We start from the raw sequence: 14,270 nt of genomic DNA, 5'->3' as shown, positions 1-14,270 counted from the left end.
CATTATTTCACTTTCTAACCTAAGAAAACTGTCTCATACTGCTGCAGGACAATTTGTTTTGTTTCCCAGTAACATAAAGAAGCAACATATCTTTTATATAAATATATGTACAGCTAAGGAAACAACAACCAAAGCAAATAGACAACCTTCAGAATGGTTAAAGATATTTGTGTATTGTGAGTTGGATCAGAGACTGATAAATAGGATCTATAGAGAACTCAAATTAATCAACAACAACAAAAAAATCCAACAATCCCATGTATCACTGGGCAAGAGACATGAATAGAACCTTTTCTAAAGAAAACAGATGAATGGCCAACAAACGTATGAAAAAATACTCATCATCCCTAATTATTAGAGAAATGCAAATCAAAACTACCTTGAGATACCATCTAACCCCTGTAAGAACGGCCCACATCACAAAATCTCAAAACTGCAGATGCTGGAATGGATGTGGAGAGAAAGGGACACTTTTATACTGTTGGTGGAACTGCAAACCAATACAACTTTTTTGGAAGGAAGTATGGAGAACCCTCAAAGATCTCAAACTGGACCTCTCATTTGATCCTGCAATATCATTACTATGCATCTACCTAGAAGAAAAAAAATTCTTTTGTCATAGGGATATATTTTTCTTTTTTCTTTTTTATTAAATGATAGCTGTATACATTAATGCAAACATGGGGTACAGTGTAGTGTTTTTATATACATTTTGAAATACTTTCATCAAGCTGGTTCATACAAATTTCATGTCATTTGTTTAGTCATTGTGTCAAAACATTTATATTCTAGTTCTAGAAAAGTTCACTTGTACCCTTGTTAGACAGATATATAGGTGATCTTTCCAGTCACCCTCCTACCACCCAGCCGCCCTTCTCCCTTCCCCTTCCCCACTCCCTCCCCATATTCTTGGGCTAGAATTAAGTTGTATCTTTCATTTGAGAGCTATAAATTAGTTTCATAAAAGGGCTGTGTACATTGGATACTTTTTCTTCCATTCCTGTGATACTTTGCTAAGAAGAACATTTTCCAGTTCCATCCATGTAAACATAAAGGAGGTAAAGTCTTCATTTTTCTTTAGGGCTGCATAGTATTCCATGGTGTACATATACCACAGTTTATTGATCCATTTGTGGATTGATTGTCATAGGGATATTTTTTATTGCAGGTCAATTTACAATGGCCAAACAGCAGAAACAACCCGAATGCCCACCAACCCAGGAATGGATTAACAAGCTGTGGTATATGTATATGTGGCATACTCTTCAGCCACTAAAAAACATGGAGACTTTATATATTCTGTATTAACTTGAATGGAAGTGGAACACATTCTTAGTAAAGCATCATAAGAATGGAGAAGCAAGAATCCAATGTACTCAATTCTAATATGAAGGCAGTAGATGAGCTAATACAAGGGGTGAGGTAGGGAAATGAGGGAGTGGGGAAAGGGGAGGAAGGAGAGAGGTGGGGGATATGGTATATGGCACACCTCTTGGGGTGGGACACAATTATAAGTGGAACTTTATCTAACAAATGGAATCAGTGTAACCTAATTCTTTGTACCCTCAATGAATCCCAAACAATAATATATATATACACATACATCCAGATAAAAACACTGTTGATAATTCTATCTCCTTTCATTTCACCTCAATTTTTCTGATACCCTAGGAAGATGAGTAGGGATGGGTTTCACATTTCACTTCCTGTGGTTCACACTTCATCACACATGAAAGAAACAGTTTCTAACGTGGATCAGTTTTTGTGTTATTCTGTGAGGACTCCAGATCTTGTGTGTGTGTGTGTATATGTGTGTGTGTGTGTGTGTTTGGATGAGGGGTGGAGTAGGGAGTGAAATGTACCCCTCTAGGACATTGTAAATGCCCCTAAAAGCACAGTAAACCCTCCACTTCCCCTTTTTGGCCCAGAGTGGGTGCTCTGAGACTGAAAAAGACTGAGATAAAAAGAGGAGTGAGTGAGTCTTTGGGTGCATTAGGAACCTGAGTTGTGGGTATCGGGAAGAAATGAGTGAGAAGGAATAGATCCACAAATGTAGGAACAACATTTCTTGAAATAAATGGGAATCAGCTCCATAGATCAGCAATCTGGAAGCCAGATTTCAGAGCAGGGCACTTAGGGTGAGCAAGTCAGAGTCAGCTTGGACAGGTGCTAACTAAATGCTGGCATGACTTGCTAAGCTGTAGGACAACAGCTCAGCTTCAGCCATGGATGCCAAAAGCATTCTCTGAATGGCACTGCACAACCTCCCATTGGAAACCCAGGTATGCTTGGTGGGGAGCAGCTCCCCATCCACCTGGTGCAAAAATCAGATTCTTTCTGGACCAAAGCCCTTCTTCACCAAATTTTTGCACAGCTCTTGCATCATATGGGAGAGGAATGAAGTTGTAGAGTCAATGACACACACAGACAGGAGTAGAACTGAAAGTGCATTTAATATGAGGGAGCTTAGAGCTTAATGGAGCTGAATCACTTGTTTCTACCTCAAGTCCCTCTTCAGATGAGTTCTGAGCAGCTGAAAAATAGCTCTGGTGCTAAGACCTTCAATTTAATTCAGAAGCTCAGAGTATATATGAAGGAAAGCTTCATAGCACTTGTTTTGGGGTGACAACATCCTAATTTCAAGGTCAACAGGGAGATGGGACCCATAAACAGAGCAGGATGGGGGCTCAGCATCTGGTGCTCGACTCCTCCAGGGCTGGGCTGTGGACCACATTACTTCTGCTTGGTCTTCTGCTGGGCCGGTGCTGGAGTGACCGTTGAGGGGCAGGGTTCTGGCACCTTGGGGTGGCAGGGCTCAGGCACCTTGGGGTGGCAGGGCTCAGGGACCTTGGGGTGGCAGGGCTCAGGGACCTTGGGGTGGCAGGGCTCTGGCATCTTGGGGTGGCAGGGCTCCTGGGGTGGAGGCTGGCAAGGCTGTTTCACCTGCTGCTGCTGAAGCTGAGGGGGTGGGGTACAGGGCTGCTTCTGCTGCTGGGAACTCATGCTTCAACAGTGGCTGGTGCTAGAGACAAAATGGATCAATTAAACAGGGAATGACAATGTCACTTTAGGTCTCTTATAAAGCAAATGCTCTTTGTCCCTTTCCCTCAAAGAATACTTTGATAATTTCTGAACCTTTGAAGGGGATGAACTTAAAGGTACTTTGCTCTGCTCCACTTGAGCTGGGCGTCTCTTGGCACTCTACACATCTTAAAGCCCAATTAGCAACATGGCATGGCAATAGGCTCCTAGCAGGAATATGAAACTCGCAATATTAGATCATGAGGAAATGTGATGTTATTTGGGTAAAAAAACCCAACGAAACAATTCCTCCAATCAACTAACTTATTTCTGCTAAAAAGCATGGCTACCACCAAAAGGATAACCCAGACCTCTCTAGATGCCCAAATGATCATACTTCTAAGCTGGCTCCTGTGCTTTTCTCATTTCTGTCTATTTAGGTAGTACCAACTACCACAGGTCCCTTCATGTGGTCCTCTTGGTGACTTTTCTAGAGCAAGATTTCAGAAATCTTCTCTGTCCCCCCAAACATTTACCTTATCACCTGGCACTGATAACTTCTTATATTACATTTTAACCCTCATTCTCCTGCATAAATTGTATTTTTATGGAATAAATTTCCTACTGCCTGAATTATTTCTTCATAACCAAAGTGCCCAATGTGGTAAATTATCACAAAATAATTTGTTGAAAGAATAAAATTGTTTGCATTCAAATTATGAATAAAAAACAATTACAATGTCAGTAAAAGTGCTATGGACCTTGGTTCTTATCTGATGCTAACTTACTCTGAATCCTTGCACAAGCCTGTCCTTTCTTACCAACACAGGAGACCAATAATATCACATGACCGTTCAAGCCCACACCATGATTCCTAGAGGTTATAATTCCAATGAGCAGTCTGTATGGCTATGACTGAATTTCGATAAGGAGGGAAAAAAGACACTAAGAATGTCAACAAGGCTGTCATAAAAATCAAATACCTAGAATGGAAGGTAAAAGTTTCCCAGTAAAGAGACTCACCTGGTGTAGAGAGACGGACAGGCTGTGTCACTCAGATCTTGTGTGGTGTTCTCAGGATCCTGGCTTTTTATGCAGAGAATAGCCCTGCCTCCAGGAAATGGGACATTTTGGGGCTGCTATGTCTTCCTTACCTGTCAGACATGATTCACCCCTCTTCTCTCATCCACCTGTTGACTCATCTTTTGTGATGAAGCTACCTCCTTGACTTTTTTTTTCTTTTTTCTTTTGGCATTTTCTGTCTCACAAGGGTGTCACCTGGGCCCTATCCCTAGTGAGCAACGTATGTAACTAGGTGTAATGTTTATAGAGAGGGTGGTATGGTCTAAAAGAGTGAGAAGGAAGAAGTTTTAGGGCTGCTGGAACCAGAAACAGGCTTGTTTTTCTGGAATGCCCTAATCCTTAGCACAGGGAGGTTTGTCAAACTTCTTAATATTGAAGTAGATATGGAGATACACAGTATGTATTCCCAGTTCTACTAGGAGGTCAAGGACATGGTGTCCTGAATTGTTTCAGGAAAAAAGCAATAATTCTGTTCGTCTATTGCTCAATATACTGAGGCTTGGAAGGCAAAAGGAGAATGAAGGCGAAAATGATTCTTTTCTCTCTAAAAGGCCTTCTGTCCGTGAAAAGACTCAGAGTCAACAGAGGAAGGGCAGGGAGATATCAACCAGTGAAGACCAGTGCTGAGCAGTAAAACTCTGGGAAGATTGTCAGTTTCGGCAGCTCTGGAGCAATCTGGCCCTTCTAGCCCACTCAATTATCCTGTCTAATGTGACAGCAGACCCTGAAGACCTGTCTCTCATGGAGCTCTCTTCTTTGTGGTCAAAACAGAAAAAAGAGAGCTGGGATTCCCTGTGTCCTTAAGCCATAGCTCACTCTGCTCAAGATAAGATGAAGCTGAGGTCACTTAATCCAGGCATGTCTATAATATACAACCCTTCAAACTGAAGTTTTTGGATGGCCCTTCCATCATTATTTTGCTCACTTAAATGTTTATGGAGTACCTGCTGGTTCCACAGCTATGTCATCTCCCACTCTTTCCCCAGCCATTGTTCTTCCTCTATCTCCATATGGTACCTGGGGGTTAGTAGATGCTCAGAGAATTGACAATTACAGAGTAAGTAGATGGGTGGGTGGATGGATGGATGGATGGATGGGTGGATGGGTGGATGTGTGGATGGGTGGATGGATGGATAGGTGGTTGGAGGGATAGGTGGATGGATGCTGTTATTTGTAAAGAGATACCAGAGGCCACTTTGAGAGCTACCAAGAGCTTTCTTATAAGGGAAGTACTTCCCTGTGACAAGCTAACACTATGAGAAGAGAAGTCAGGCTAGAGCCAGATGCTTGTTACTTTCCCTACCTATTTCTTTTTCTCCCTGCTAGAGTTTAAGCAGTCACCTCCTTTTGAGCTGGGACCACTGATGCTGCCATGTCTAGGTTTAAGGTCTCTTACAAGCATGTTCTCAACCCCTTTCCCTGTGAACCCTACAAGAGGAATTCCAAGTGTGCTTTGTTGCTAACATGGTGGGATTCTCAGACCTAAGGCAACCTTCCTGCTCCCAATTCCTCCCTTCCACCACAGTAAAGGCCTTGCTGACTAGAACCTCAGATTTGAGGCTGGGTGCCTGCCTTGTGGCCCTTTTCGTGTAGGCCCAGATAAGCTATGTGCAGAAGCTCTTGACAAAGCTTCTCTACAGGATCCTTCTGTGTGCCCCTCTCTTCAAAAGTCCCAGGATTTTATGACACTGCTGTGCAGTGCAACAGGGGAACGCAGCATGCTCCTGTGTATACAACTATGAAGTTTAAAATTAAAGCACGTGTGCCCAGACTTGACAAATGGGGGAGTGAGTGAAGGGGAGTGAAAGACTGCTGTGTATAACACTTCCTGCCCTTATTCCCAGGTCAAAGGGGTTCTTAAACCCTTTTATAAAGATCCTTAAGAAGTCCCATGGGCTTGACCATCAGTTGTTCTTGGTGATGTGTAAAAAGACAATGCCTCCTGGAATGGAGACCTTCCTTCTCAGATCCCCCTTGTCCATTATTCTACTTCCCCAAGACCACATTTCCCAAATAAACTTCCTGTCCATGAGGCTTTAGTGTCAGGCACAACTTACTGGATAAATGCGGTTAAGATAACCAGGAATCAGATATATAAACACTATACAATCAGAAGATGGGAATCAAGGTCCAGAGCACAGAGAGTCAGTGCAAGAAATTCGAAAAATTCCTTCTTTGGAGACTCTGGAAAGATGAATGTGGCTGAGGATGATCTTTGCTCAGCTTATTCCTGGAATGTTGCATACTAGAAATTTCAAGAAAGAAGGCCTTCTCTGTTTAACCTCATCCTAGAGAGAGCAGAGGCTGAAGCTTGGTGAAGATGCCATCTCTCTCCATGACAGGCTTTGAAGGGACTTTGATGGGGGTGCCATGAGAGACAGGTTCCATTTTTCTTTGTGATGTTTTGGCCTTTGCAACTTCAGAGGTTGTTCTTACTTTGAGGAACATGTTGCTGGTGGCCAGATGAAGGTGGCTTCAAAGAGTAGGTCTTGCATAGACATGGTGTAGGTGGCTACTAGGGAGGTAGTCACTGATGAGAGATTGTGTAGCGGTGGTTAATAGAGGGTCTCCTTCAGGGCTAAAGGGAATAGTTTATCTTATATGGTAGGGTAGTACTTGTCTAGCCTGTGAAGATATATTTTTAGCTCTTAAAACCATTATGGCATAGGGTTGCTTCCCTTCCCTTCCTATTTAGCATTTTTCCTTACAGAAATTTTTATTTTACTATAAATATTTTTCCTCTGTATGGTATTATTTGAAGAAAATGCATCTTTTCTTAGGTAGAAAAGAACATTGTATAAATTAAGGAAAAACATTAAGGAAGAAAGACTAAACTTTTGAAATTATAATCACAATAATTTTTTTCTTTATCTATAATGAAGTTTATTTTAACTAAACAGCTTCTGGTAATGAAGTAAATGCTTCTTGGGGACAATGACAAAGTTCAGTTCACTGTTCTTTGAAGGCAACATGGAGGAATTCTCTCTCAAATGGAGACTCTGTTCTCTTCATTTTAATGCCATCTACCTAACTTTCTTCTCCATGTACATTTCAAAAAAAATGCACCATAAAAGAAAGCAAAGTCATATTACACAATATCTAAATCTTCTCCCTACCACATGAGAAAAAGCACAAAAACATCATATATTCTTCTTTCTTTCAGTTTCAAAACATAATCTCATTATTCCAACATAGACATGAATACCAAGAACTCATGCTTAACCATGTGCGAGATTACAGCTCCGCGTAGAGGGAAGTGGAATATCCCAAGATTGGGCAGGATCAGTTATTTCTTAAGCTAAGTATGAGTCATCTGAAATGACAAGTCAGGAGCTTCTGGTGCTGACATGTCCTGGAACCTCCCTACCGAAGTATATACTCTGCACTGGAGGACCTGCTCAACATTGCAGTTAGAACGGATTGCTGATGGCTACAGGAAAACCTGAGGATTTTTCAGATGTAGAAAAAAGGAACTTCAATTCATTCATTCCAGTGACTACCAAATGCCTATAATATGTCAAATCATGTTCTGGACTTTTGGGATTTCTGACCCTGGAGGAGTTCACACATTATAGGGGCAGATGAAAATAAATAATAAAGGACTGTGATGCCTGTGTGAATTATATATTGAAGGCTATGGAAAAAGGAATAGTGCTGTAAGCAATTGGGAGCACCAAAGAGGTGCGATTGGTGGTGGTCATGAGCCCTCTTTGAGAAGGTGACATTTGAAAGTACACCAAGGAAGTGATCAGCTATCTGGATTTCTGTGAGAAGAGAGTTCCTAGTCAAGAGAATGTCCAGTGCAGATGTTCTGAGCCTGGGGCCTGCCTGAGATGTTCCAGAGACACTGCAGCTGGGTGGAAGAGTAGGTGGGAAAGGGGTGGGGGCTAAAGAACAAGTTTGCTCTCTGCATTTGCTCCCTGCTATTCACTATCTGTAGGACAAGATGGATCTTGCTTCTTCCACCCACCCTTGAAAGCACTTCAGTGTGCTGAAACAGCTCAGAACATAATGCACTAAGGAAGTCTCTGCAGGTGCCAAAATGTTACATTCCTTGGAGTTTCTTGCTTTTGAGAATTTCTGTTCTACAAGGGGATGGTTATCTATGTAAGAATGGATTGATGTTGTATTGTATACAAGAGTTTTTTGGGGACAGAGAGTTTACTTACCAAGAAAATGCTCTTTCAGCAGACTTTAGTTCTTCACAATATAGAACTTTGATTTAAAAAGATCATTTTATAAAATTATGTTAAATATTACAGTATAGGGTTTTGAGGTTATTATAAAAGGAATGCTGGTATGAGAGTAACTGAATATTATAGAAAATTATACTAATGTCCTCTTTGTTAATAGTCATATGACACATGTCTTATCTTTTCGTTACATAGGACCCAATAAAGGTCCTCAGTGGTTTCCTACCCAAAATCCTGGCTTGTAACTCACTATAGTTCTTTTCTTTGGTGTCTCAGCCAAAAAATTTCCTCCCTTCATGTAGTGACAATGTGACAATATTGGCTTTACATGTATTTGGAATCAAGGGCTCCTGGTGTTACTGGGCATCTGGATGCCTCTGTTATTCCTTAGCACCTCCCAAAAGTTAGGCTAAAGGACATAAAACTTGCAGTAAAATTGTTACCTGTTATTTTGAAAAGCAAACTATTTGTCCAGTAATCCTGTAGTCATTGAAAAGATGAAGATATTTGGCAAGCACTGGTTACTACTGGCTTTCTTTGACATTTTCATAAAGAAAATGGACAATTTTAAAGGAGAATGAAGAGGAACAGAATACGAAAACTTGACAAGAATTGGCTACTTCTAAATCGCAAGGCAAAGAGACAAGACCAAGAACAACAAAGACCCATTAGGAATAATCTTTGCTGTCTCAGTGCCTGTAGCTCAGTGGTTAGGGTGCTGGCCACATGCATCAGGGCTGGCAGGTTCAAATCCAGCCAGGGCCTGCTAAACAAGAATGACAACAATAACAAAAAAATAGCCAGGTGTTGTGACAGGCGCTTGTAGTCCCAGCTTCTTGGGTGGTTGATGCAAGAGAATTGCTTAAGTCTAAGAGTTTGAGGTTGCTGTGAGCTGTGACACCACAGCACTCTACCCAGGGCAACATAATGAGACTCTGTTTCAAAACAAACAAACAAACAAACAAACAAAAAAAAAAACCCAAACAAGGTTAAGATGTAGTGTTTCTATCTGTGTTGTTTTGAGGGCACTGGGCAGCAGCAGTACCCTCAGGAAAGAAAGAAATGGAGCCAAAAGGGCAAAGAAACGAGCTTTGCTTGAGAATTAGGTCAAGGAAAAGAACTTTGGGCAGAGTTATCATCAAGGGAGTTGAGTGGAGGCAAATTGGGAGGCTGCTAAATTTATGATGACACTGTTTTGCCTAAAAAAACATAAACTCATTCAAAGTCCATAAGTGGTGTGGAACAGCAAGAGCAGCTGGAATTGCACTGCCCCAGAAGAGGACACACAATCCACTTCAGGGGAGGCTAATGGGAGATGAACTGCACCCAGAGGGTAAGTGCCTTCCAGACAGTGCAGCCAATGTTCTATCAAAGAATTTCCATCACCTCTGATAAAAGGGTGAACTTCAGCGTCTGCTCAGAGGTATTTCAGCATTCCTATGGATCAGATACTGGATATCTCCCTTAATTCTGTTTTCCCTAGGGAAGTTTCTACTGAGGTTATCCAGTCTCTGTTTCACCACTGCAACCTGGATTATGGCAGTGGGTGGCTCTTTCTACTGCCTAGTTTGCTGGACCAAGAATAGCCATATGGCAAGGACATGATGGAGAGGACTATAGGTCACACAGAGATCCTGGACTCTGAAGTGGACACAGTGACTGCACTGGACTGTGAGTTGTCTCTCTTGGAGAAGAGGTAAATGTGTCCATGTGTAGAAAGAAGAAAGAAAATAAACACTTGGCAGCCAAGGTTGGACTATGATAGAACTGTGAGAACTTATCAACATTCTATTTTCTTCTATTTCAGGGCACACAGCCATATATAGTTGGGTGGCTTACAGTTAATGCATCACTGGAAACACAGACTGTCACCTCTGTATCCAGGGAGGTAAGAGATTATATGCTTCCTTCCCACTTCTTTCTCTGTGTACAGTAGATGACAGTGGAAGGAGTGCCTGCTGAAGACCATGAGTCATGGAACAGAAGGAATCTGAGTCCCAGGAGACCCACAGTAATTATGGCTTACAAAAAGATAGAATACTATGGTATGAAACACAGATATTTGGGGCATTTTTGTCACAGAAGATAACCTATCCTGACAAGTACACAATGTGAAGAGCAAGTTTTGTTTGATTATTATTATTTCTTTGTTTTACTGGTAAGAACATTGCTTACTTGAATGTAGCAAAAATATTAAATAAATAAAAATAGTTATGTGCACTATAGTTTGAAGAGTTTTCAAATATGGTTTTCATTTTTAAGTGTAATATATCCAGGTTGAAAATGACATGACAAAAGTATCATTATTAGCTGATCTATAACAAAATGCTCACAAACCTCTTTTATTTTTAAAAAATTGTAATAAGTATATGAATTTTTAAAAATAATTATAGAAAAATAAAACTACAACTTATATTTCATAAAAATAGAGACTAAAATGCTGTTGCTAATTAAATCTTATGTCTCATGGCTCTAGAAAACTCTACATTTCTTACAAATTTTTTGGTATGAAAGTTGTATGGGATCTTCTGTTTCTAAACCCCTATTGCCTCCATAAAGTTTATACCAGAAAGGACAGCACACCACTTGGGAGACTCTTGGTTAGATTAGGGAGAGGTAACCTGTCCTTGAGTTGTTCCTAATCTTCTGAAAGACACTGGACACCTCTTTACAGGAGTTTGCAGGTACAGACAGGAAAGTGCAGGAGTTTGCTATGATGAGAACCTCTGCCTTAGATGTAGAGGGAGGATAATGAGGTTTATGAAAGGATCAGGCTCAGGGTATTCCCAAAGGATAGGAGAGATCTGGGATTGAAGTATGTAGTGTGTATACTGTCCTCAAATCCATCGCACTGCTGGGAGAAGGCATAAACCACTCAACATCTCAGTAAACATTAAATGTGATTGGCAGGATCTCATCTCAAGTGCACAATGTGAGTATACACAGCACACTCCTGATGAAGGGCTCAACTACAACTTGAACTTTACCTCAGAAGTGAAAACAAGGTTACCTAAAAATGTGTACCCTCATATTAACCTGAAAAAAAAAAAAAAGAAAAAGAAATGGAGTTTGTTCCTCAGTGACTGCAGCCCTTTTGAAATTGATGTCCTTTTCTCTGCTGCTAGTAGACAGTTCTTCAATACCCCAGAGCTACTGAACACAGACCTGCCATCTGCTGGTCACCTCTGAAGTCAGGAGGACCAGGCTACAGGGGAGAGTGAGGGGGCTAGGCTCTAGTGTTAAACAGAAACATAATTTCTGGGTTACCTTAATTAACTTTGAGGCATAAGTTTCTTTAGTCGAAAAATATAAGGGCTTTCCTAGGTGCTCCTGAAGACTCTTGCTCCTGAACTTAGCTTGGTGTCCTGCTCTTTTCCAACTTTGTGATTGATTATCCACCTCACCTAGATCAGATCAATACCTGCTTAAAACTCACCTCCTGTTTGAAATCACCAGATAAAACTCTTTCTGTGCGTTACTCAGTGGGAGAGAGAGACAAGGACAAGTGGTGGAGAGAGAGATATTGTATGGCATCTAAGTGATTGTGTAAGAAGCACATGGATGTCATGACTCCGAGAGAGTGTGCCTCTATGGATGTGTGCGGATCTGTATGTGTTGGGGATAAAGAATAATGAATGGAGACATTCTAGTACGTTGGAGAAAAGCTTATTCTTGCAGTCTCCTCTTGGGCAGGATACTGAAGATCAGAGGTGGCCTGGAGCAGGCACCGTGGCACTTAGGCATGACTCAGTTCCCAGTAATAGGAGGGCCTTGGTCCAGGTGTATTGGCTCAAAATGACAGGCTCTGGGTACATTTATACAATGTCCACTGCCATTCTAGGAATGCCCCCTAGGTGTACCTCTATGTGCTCATAGAAGTATATAGTACTAGGATTAGACAGACGACTCTGTGGCAGCTCTTGTCTGCAGGTCCTGACTCACAACGAGAGAACAGGGAAGAGGGAAGATTTAGCCAATGACACACATAGCCAAGAGTGGAGTTAAAAGTGATTTAATGAATGCACAGCAGGAAACATGCATTTCTTCCCATCAAGAATTCCTTTTCAGATGACCCTTGAGCAGCTGAAGACCAACAAGCCACGAAGGCCTTCTGCTGAACTCAGAGGCTCAGAGGACTCTTCAGAGTGTGTGTCAGGAGAAGCTCCTTAGCGCATATTTTAGGAGACAAGTAAGGAAGAGACTATGACTCAGGATAGCAACAGACTGAACGTAAGATCCACAGACTGGATGCAGAAGTGGATGGGAAGAGGGTATTCAGCATCTGGTGGTCACCCAGGGCATGGCTGTGGATCACATTACTTCTGCTTGGTCTTCTGCTGAGCTGGGCCTGGAGTGACAATTGTTGGGTGTGGCTCAGGGTTCTTGGTGTAGCCAGGCTCAGGGGGTGGGATGCATCCTAGTTCAGGGACCTTGGGGTAGCCTGGCTCTGGAACCTTGGTTTTTCCAGATTGTTGAACATTTGGGGGGCAGGGCTCCTTGGTTATGGGGACAAATGGTTCTTGAGGTGGAGGCTGGCAGGGTTGTTTCACCGGCTGCTGCTGAAGTTGAGGGGGTGGGATAGAGGAGGTCTGCTTCTGCTGGTAGGAACTCATGCTTCAAAGGATGCTGGACCTAGACAGAGAAGCTCATTCAGTGGTTTGATTAAATAGGAAGGAAGTCAAATTCGTCTTATTACATGCTCCCTGACATGTGGGGGTCATTCTTCTTGTCCTTTCTGCTTCCTAAGAAATTCAAAGCTGACTCGTTCTGTTCCAGGGGACTGGTGCCTTTCTCTGTGCCCCGCCTCCTCGTGCGTGTAAAAGCCTCACTAGCAACAGCTCCCACACAGCCTCCTGGTGTAGCTGAGGAACCCCAGGCTGCCCTTTATGGAAAGGTGAGTCTGCTCTCTCACATCTACTGCATGGAGCGCAGTGTTACCCAAAGGGAGATTTTATGTAAACTTGCCCTTGAGGCCACACCATGCTGCTGTGAGCCTCTGTTCACACTGCCCCCTTAGCACAGGATTTTTGGAAGGCTCTCCAAACAAAACCCTCGCTGTTGCCCATGCACACTCAACCACATCCCATCCTCCCTGATGCTTTCTGCCAGATTCAAAGTCATCTTCCTCATTTGCCTCAGCACAGAACTTGCTTTGCCCTCCTTACTGATCACTCTCTGGACGGGATGCTTGCAGATTTTGAGCATGTATCATGTTCTCTAATTAATTACAGGCTTATACAGCAAAGAAAAATCTAACTTTTGACACTCAAATTGCCTTTGATACTGAAAATTCTTAATAAAATTATGGAAATGATTAAAATATCTCTAAAGGTGCTATGGACATGGAGTCCAGTGAATGTTTCCTGTTAGCTGAATGGCATTCTATGAAGAAATAACTTCCTTTCTGGTCCTCAATCCCAAAGCTGCAATCTGAGTGGGAAGTCAAAACGATCAACTTTAGGACTCGTAAGTCCAAAGTGCAATTGCATTTAAAATAAATATAGTCTTAGTGTGGCAAAGAGATCCCAATTAAAATGAAATACCACTGAGTGAACATTAGGAATGGGGGAGTCTTACCTCAGAAGATTGAGCTGTCTGGCCTCTCTTGTCTGATGTAGAGTCTGGGGCCAGCTGGATTTTTATACAGAAAATGAGTCCTGTCATAAGGAAATGGATTTTGGGAAGGCTGCTCTACCTTCATTCCAGCCTTTGTAATGAAAATCTCAGGCTTAACATTTTTTGATCCTTACTGTCTGAGACAATGCTATCACCTGGGCCTGTCCCTGCTGCCCATCCTCTCTGGTGTGTTTGCTGTGGGCAGAGGCCTTGAGAATGGTAAAGGCTTAAGTCAGGAGGAAGCATGCACTGCTAGGATCAGAAACAGCCATGCCTCTTGGTTAGAACCCTAATATTTAGCTCAAATTGATCCTGTTCAGCATTTACTATCCAAATGGGATGTGGAGGTAAACAAAG

General features: G+C 42.1%; 1 protein-coding gene across 1 annotated transcript; it reads right to left on the bottom strand.

The window, feature by feature from the left end:
- Positions 1 to 2,675: 2,675 nt before the first annotated feature.
- Positions 2,676 to 12,910, bottom strand: LOC100958145 (cornifin). The gene is made up of 2 exons (XM_003802277.2): positions 12,618 to 12,910; positions 2,676 to 3,004 (listed from the first exon to the last, which is right to left on the bottom strand). The coding sequence occupies exons 1-2, from the start codon at positions 12,908 to 12,910 to the stop codon at positions 2,734 to 2,736; spliced, it is 564 nt and encodes a 187-aa protein (XP_003802325.1). The 3' UTR covers positions 2,676 to 2,733.
- Positions 12,911 to 14,270: the final 1,360 nt, after the last annotated feature.

This window comes from Otolemur garnettii, unplaced genomic scaffold, assembly GCF_000181295.1.
Source record: "Otolemur garnettii isolate 467f Iridium unplaced genomic scaffold, OtoGar3 scaffold00244, whole genome shotgun sequence".
Classification (NCBI taxonomy): Eukaryota; Metazoa; Chordata; class Mammalia; order Primates; family Galagidae; genus Otolemur; species Otolemur garnettii.
The sequence above is the reverse complement of the archived record's forward strand: the minus strand, read 5'-3'. Positions and strand labels throughout refer to the sequence as shown.

Excerpts from the sequence above, each read along its gene's own strand:
- LOC100958145 (XM_003802277.2), bottom strand. The coding sequence starts at position 12,910 with ATGAGTTCCTACCAGCAGAAGCAGACCTCCTCTATCCCACCCCCTCAA. Across the intron at positions 3,005-12,617 it reads CAGCAGAAGACCAAGCAGAA|CATGAGTTCCCAGCAGCAGA; the intron begins GTAATGTGATCC and ends CCACTGTTGAAG.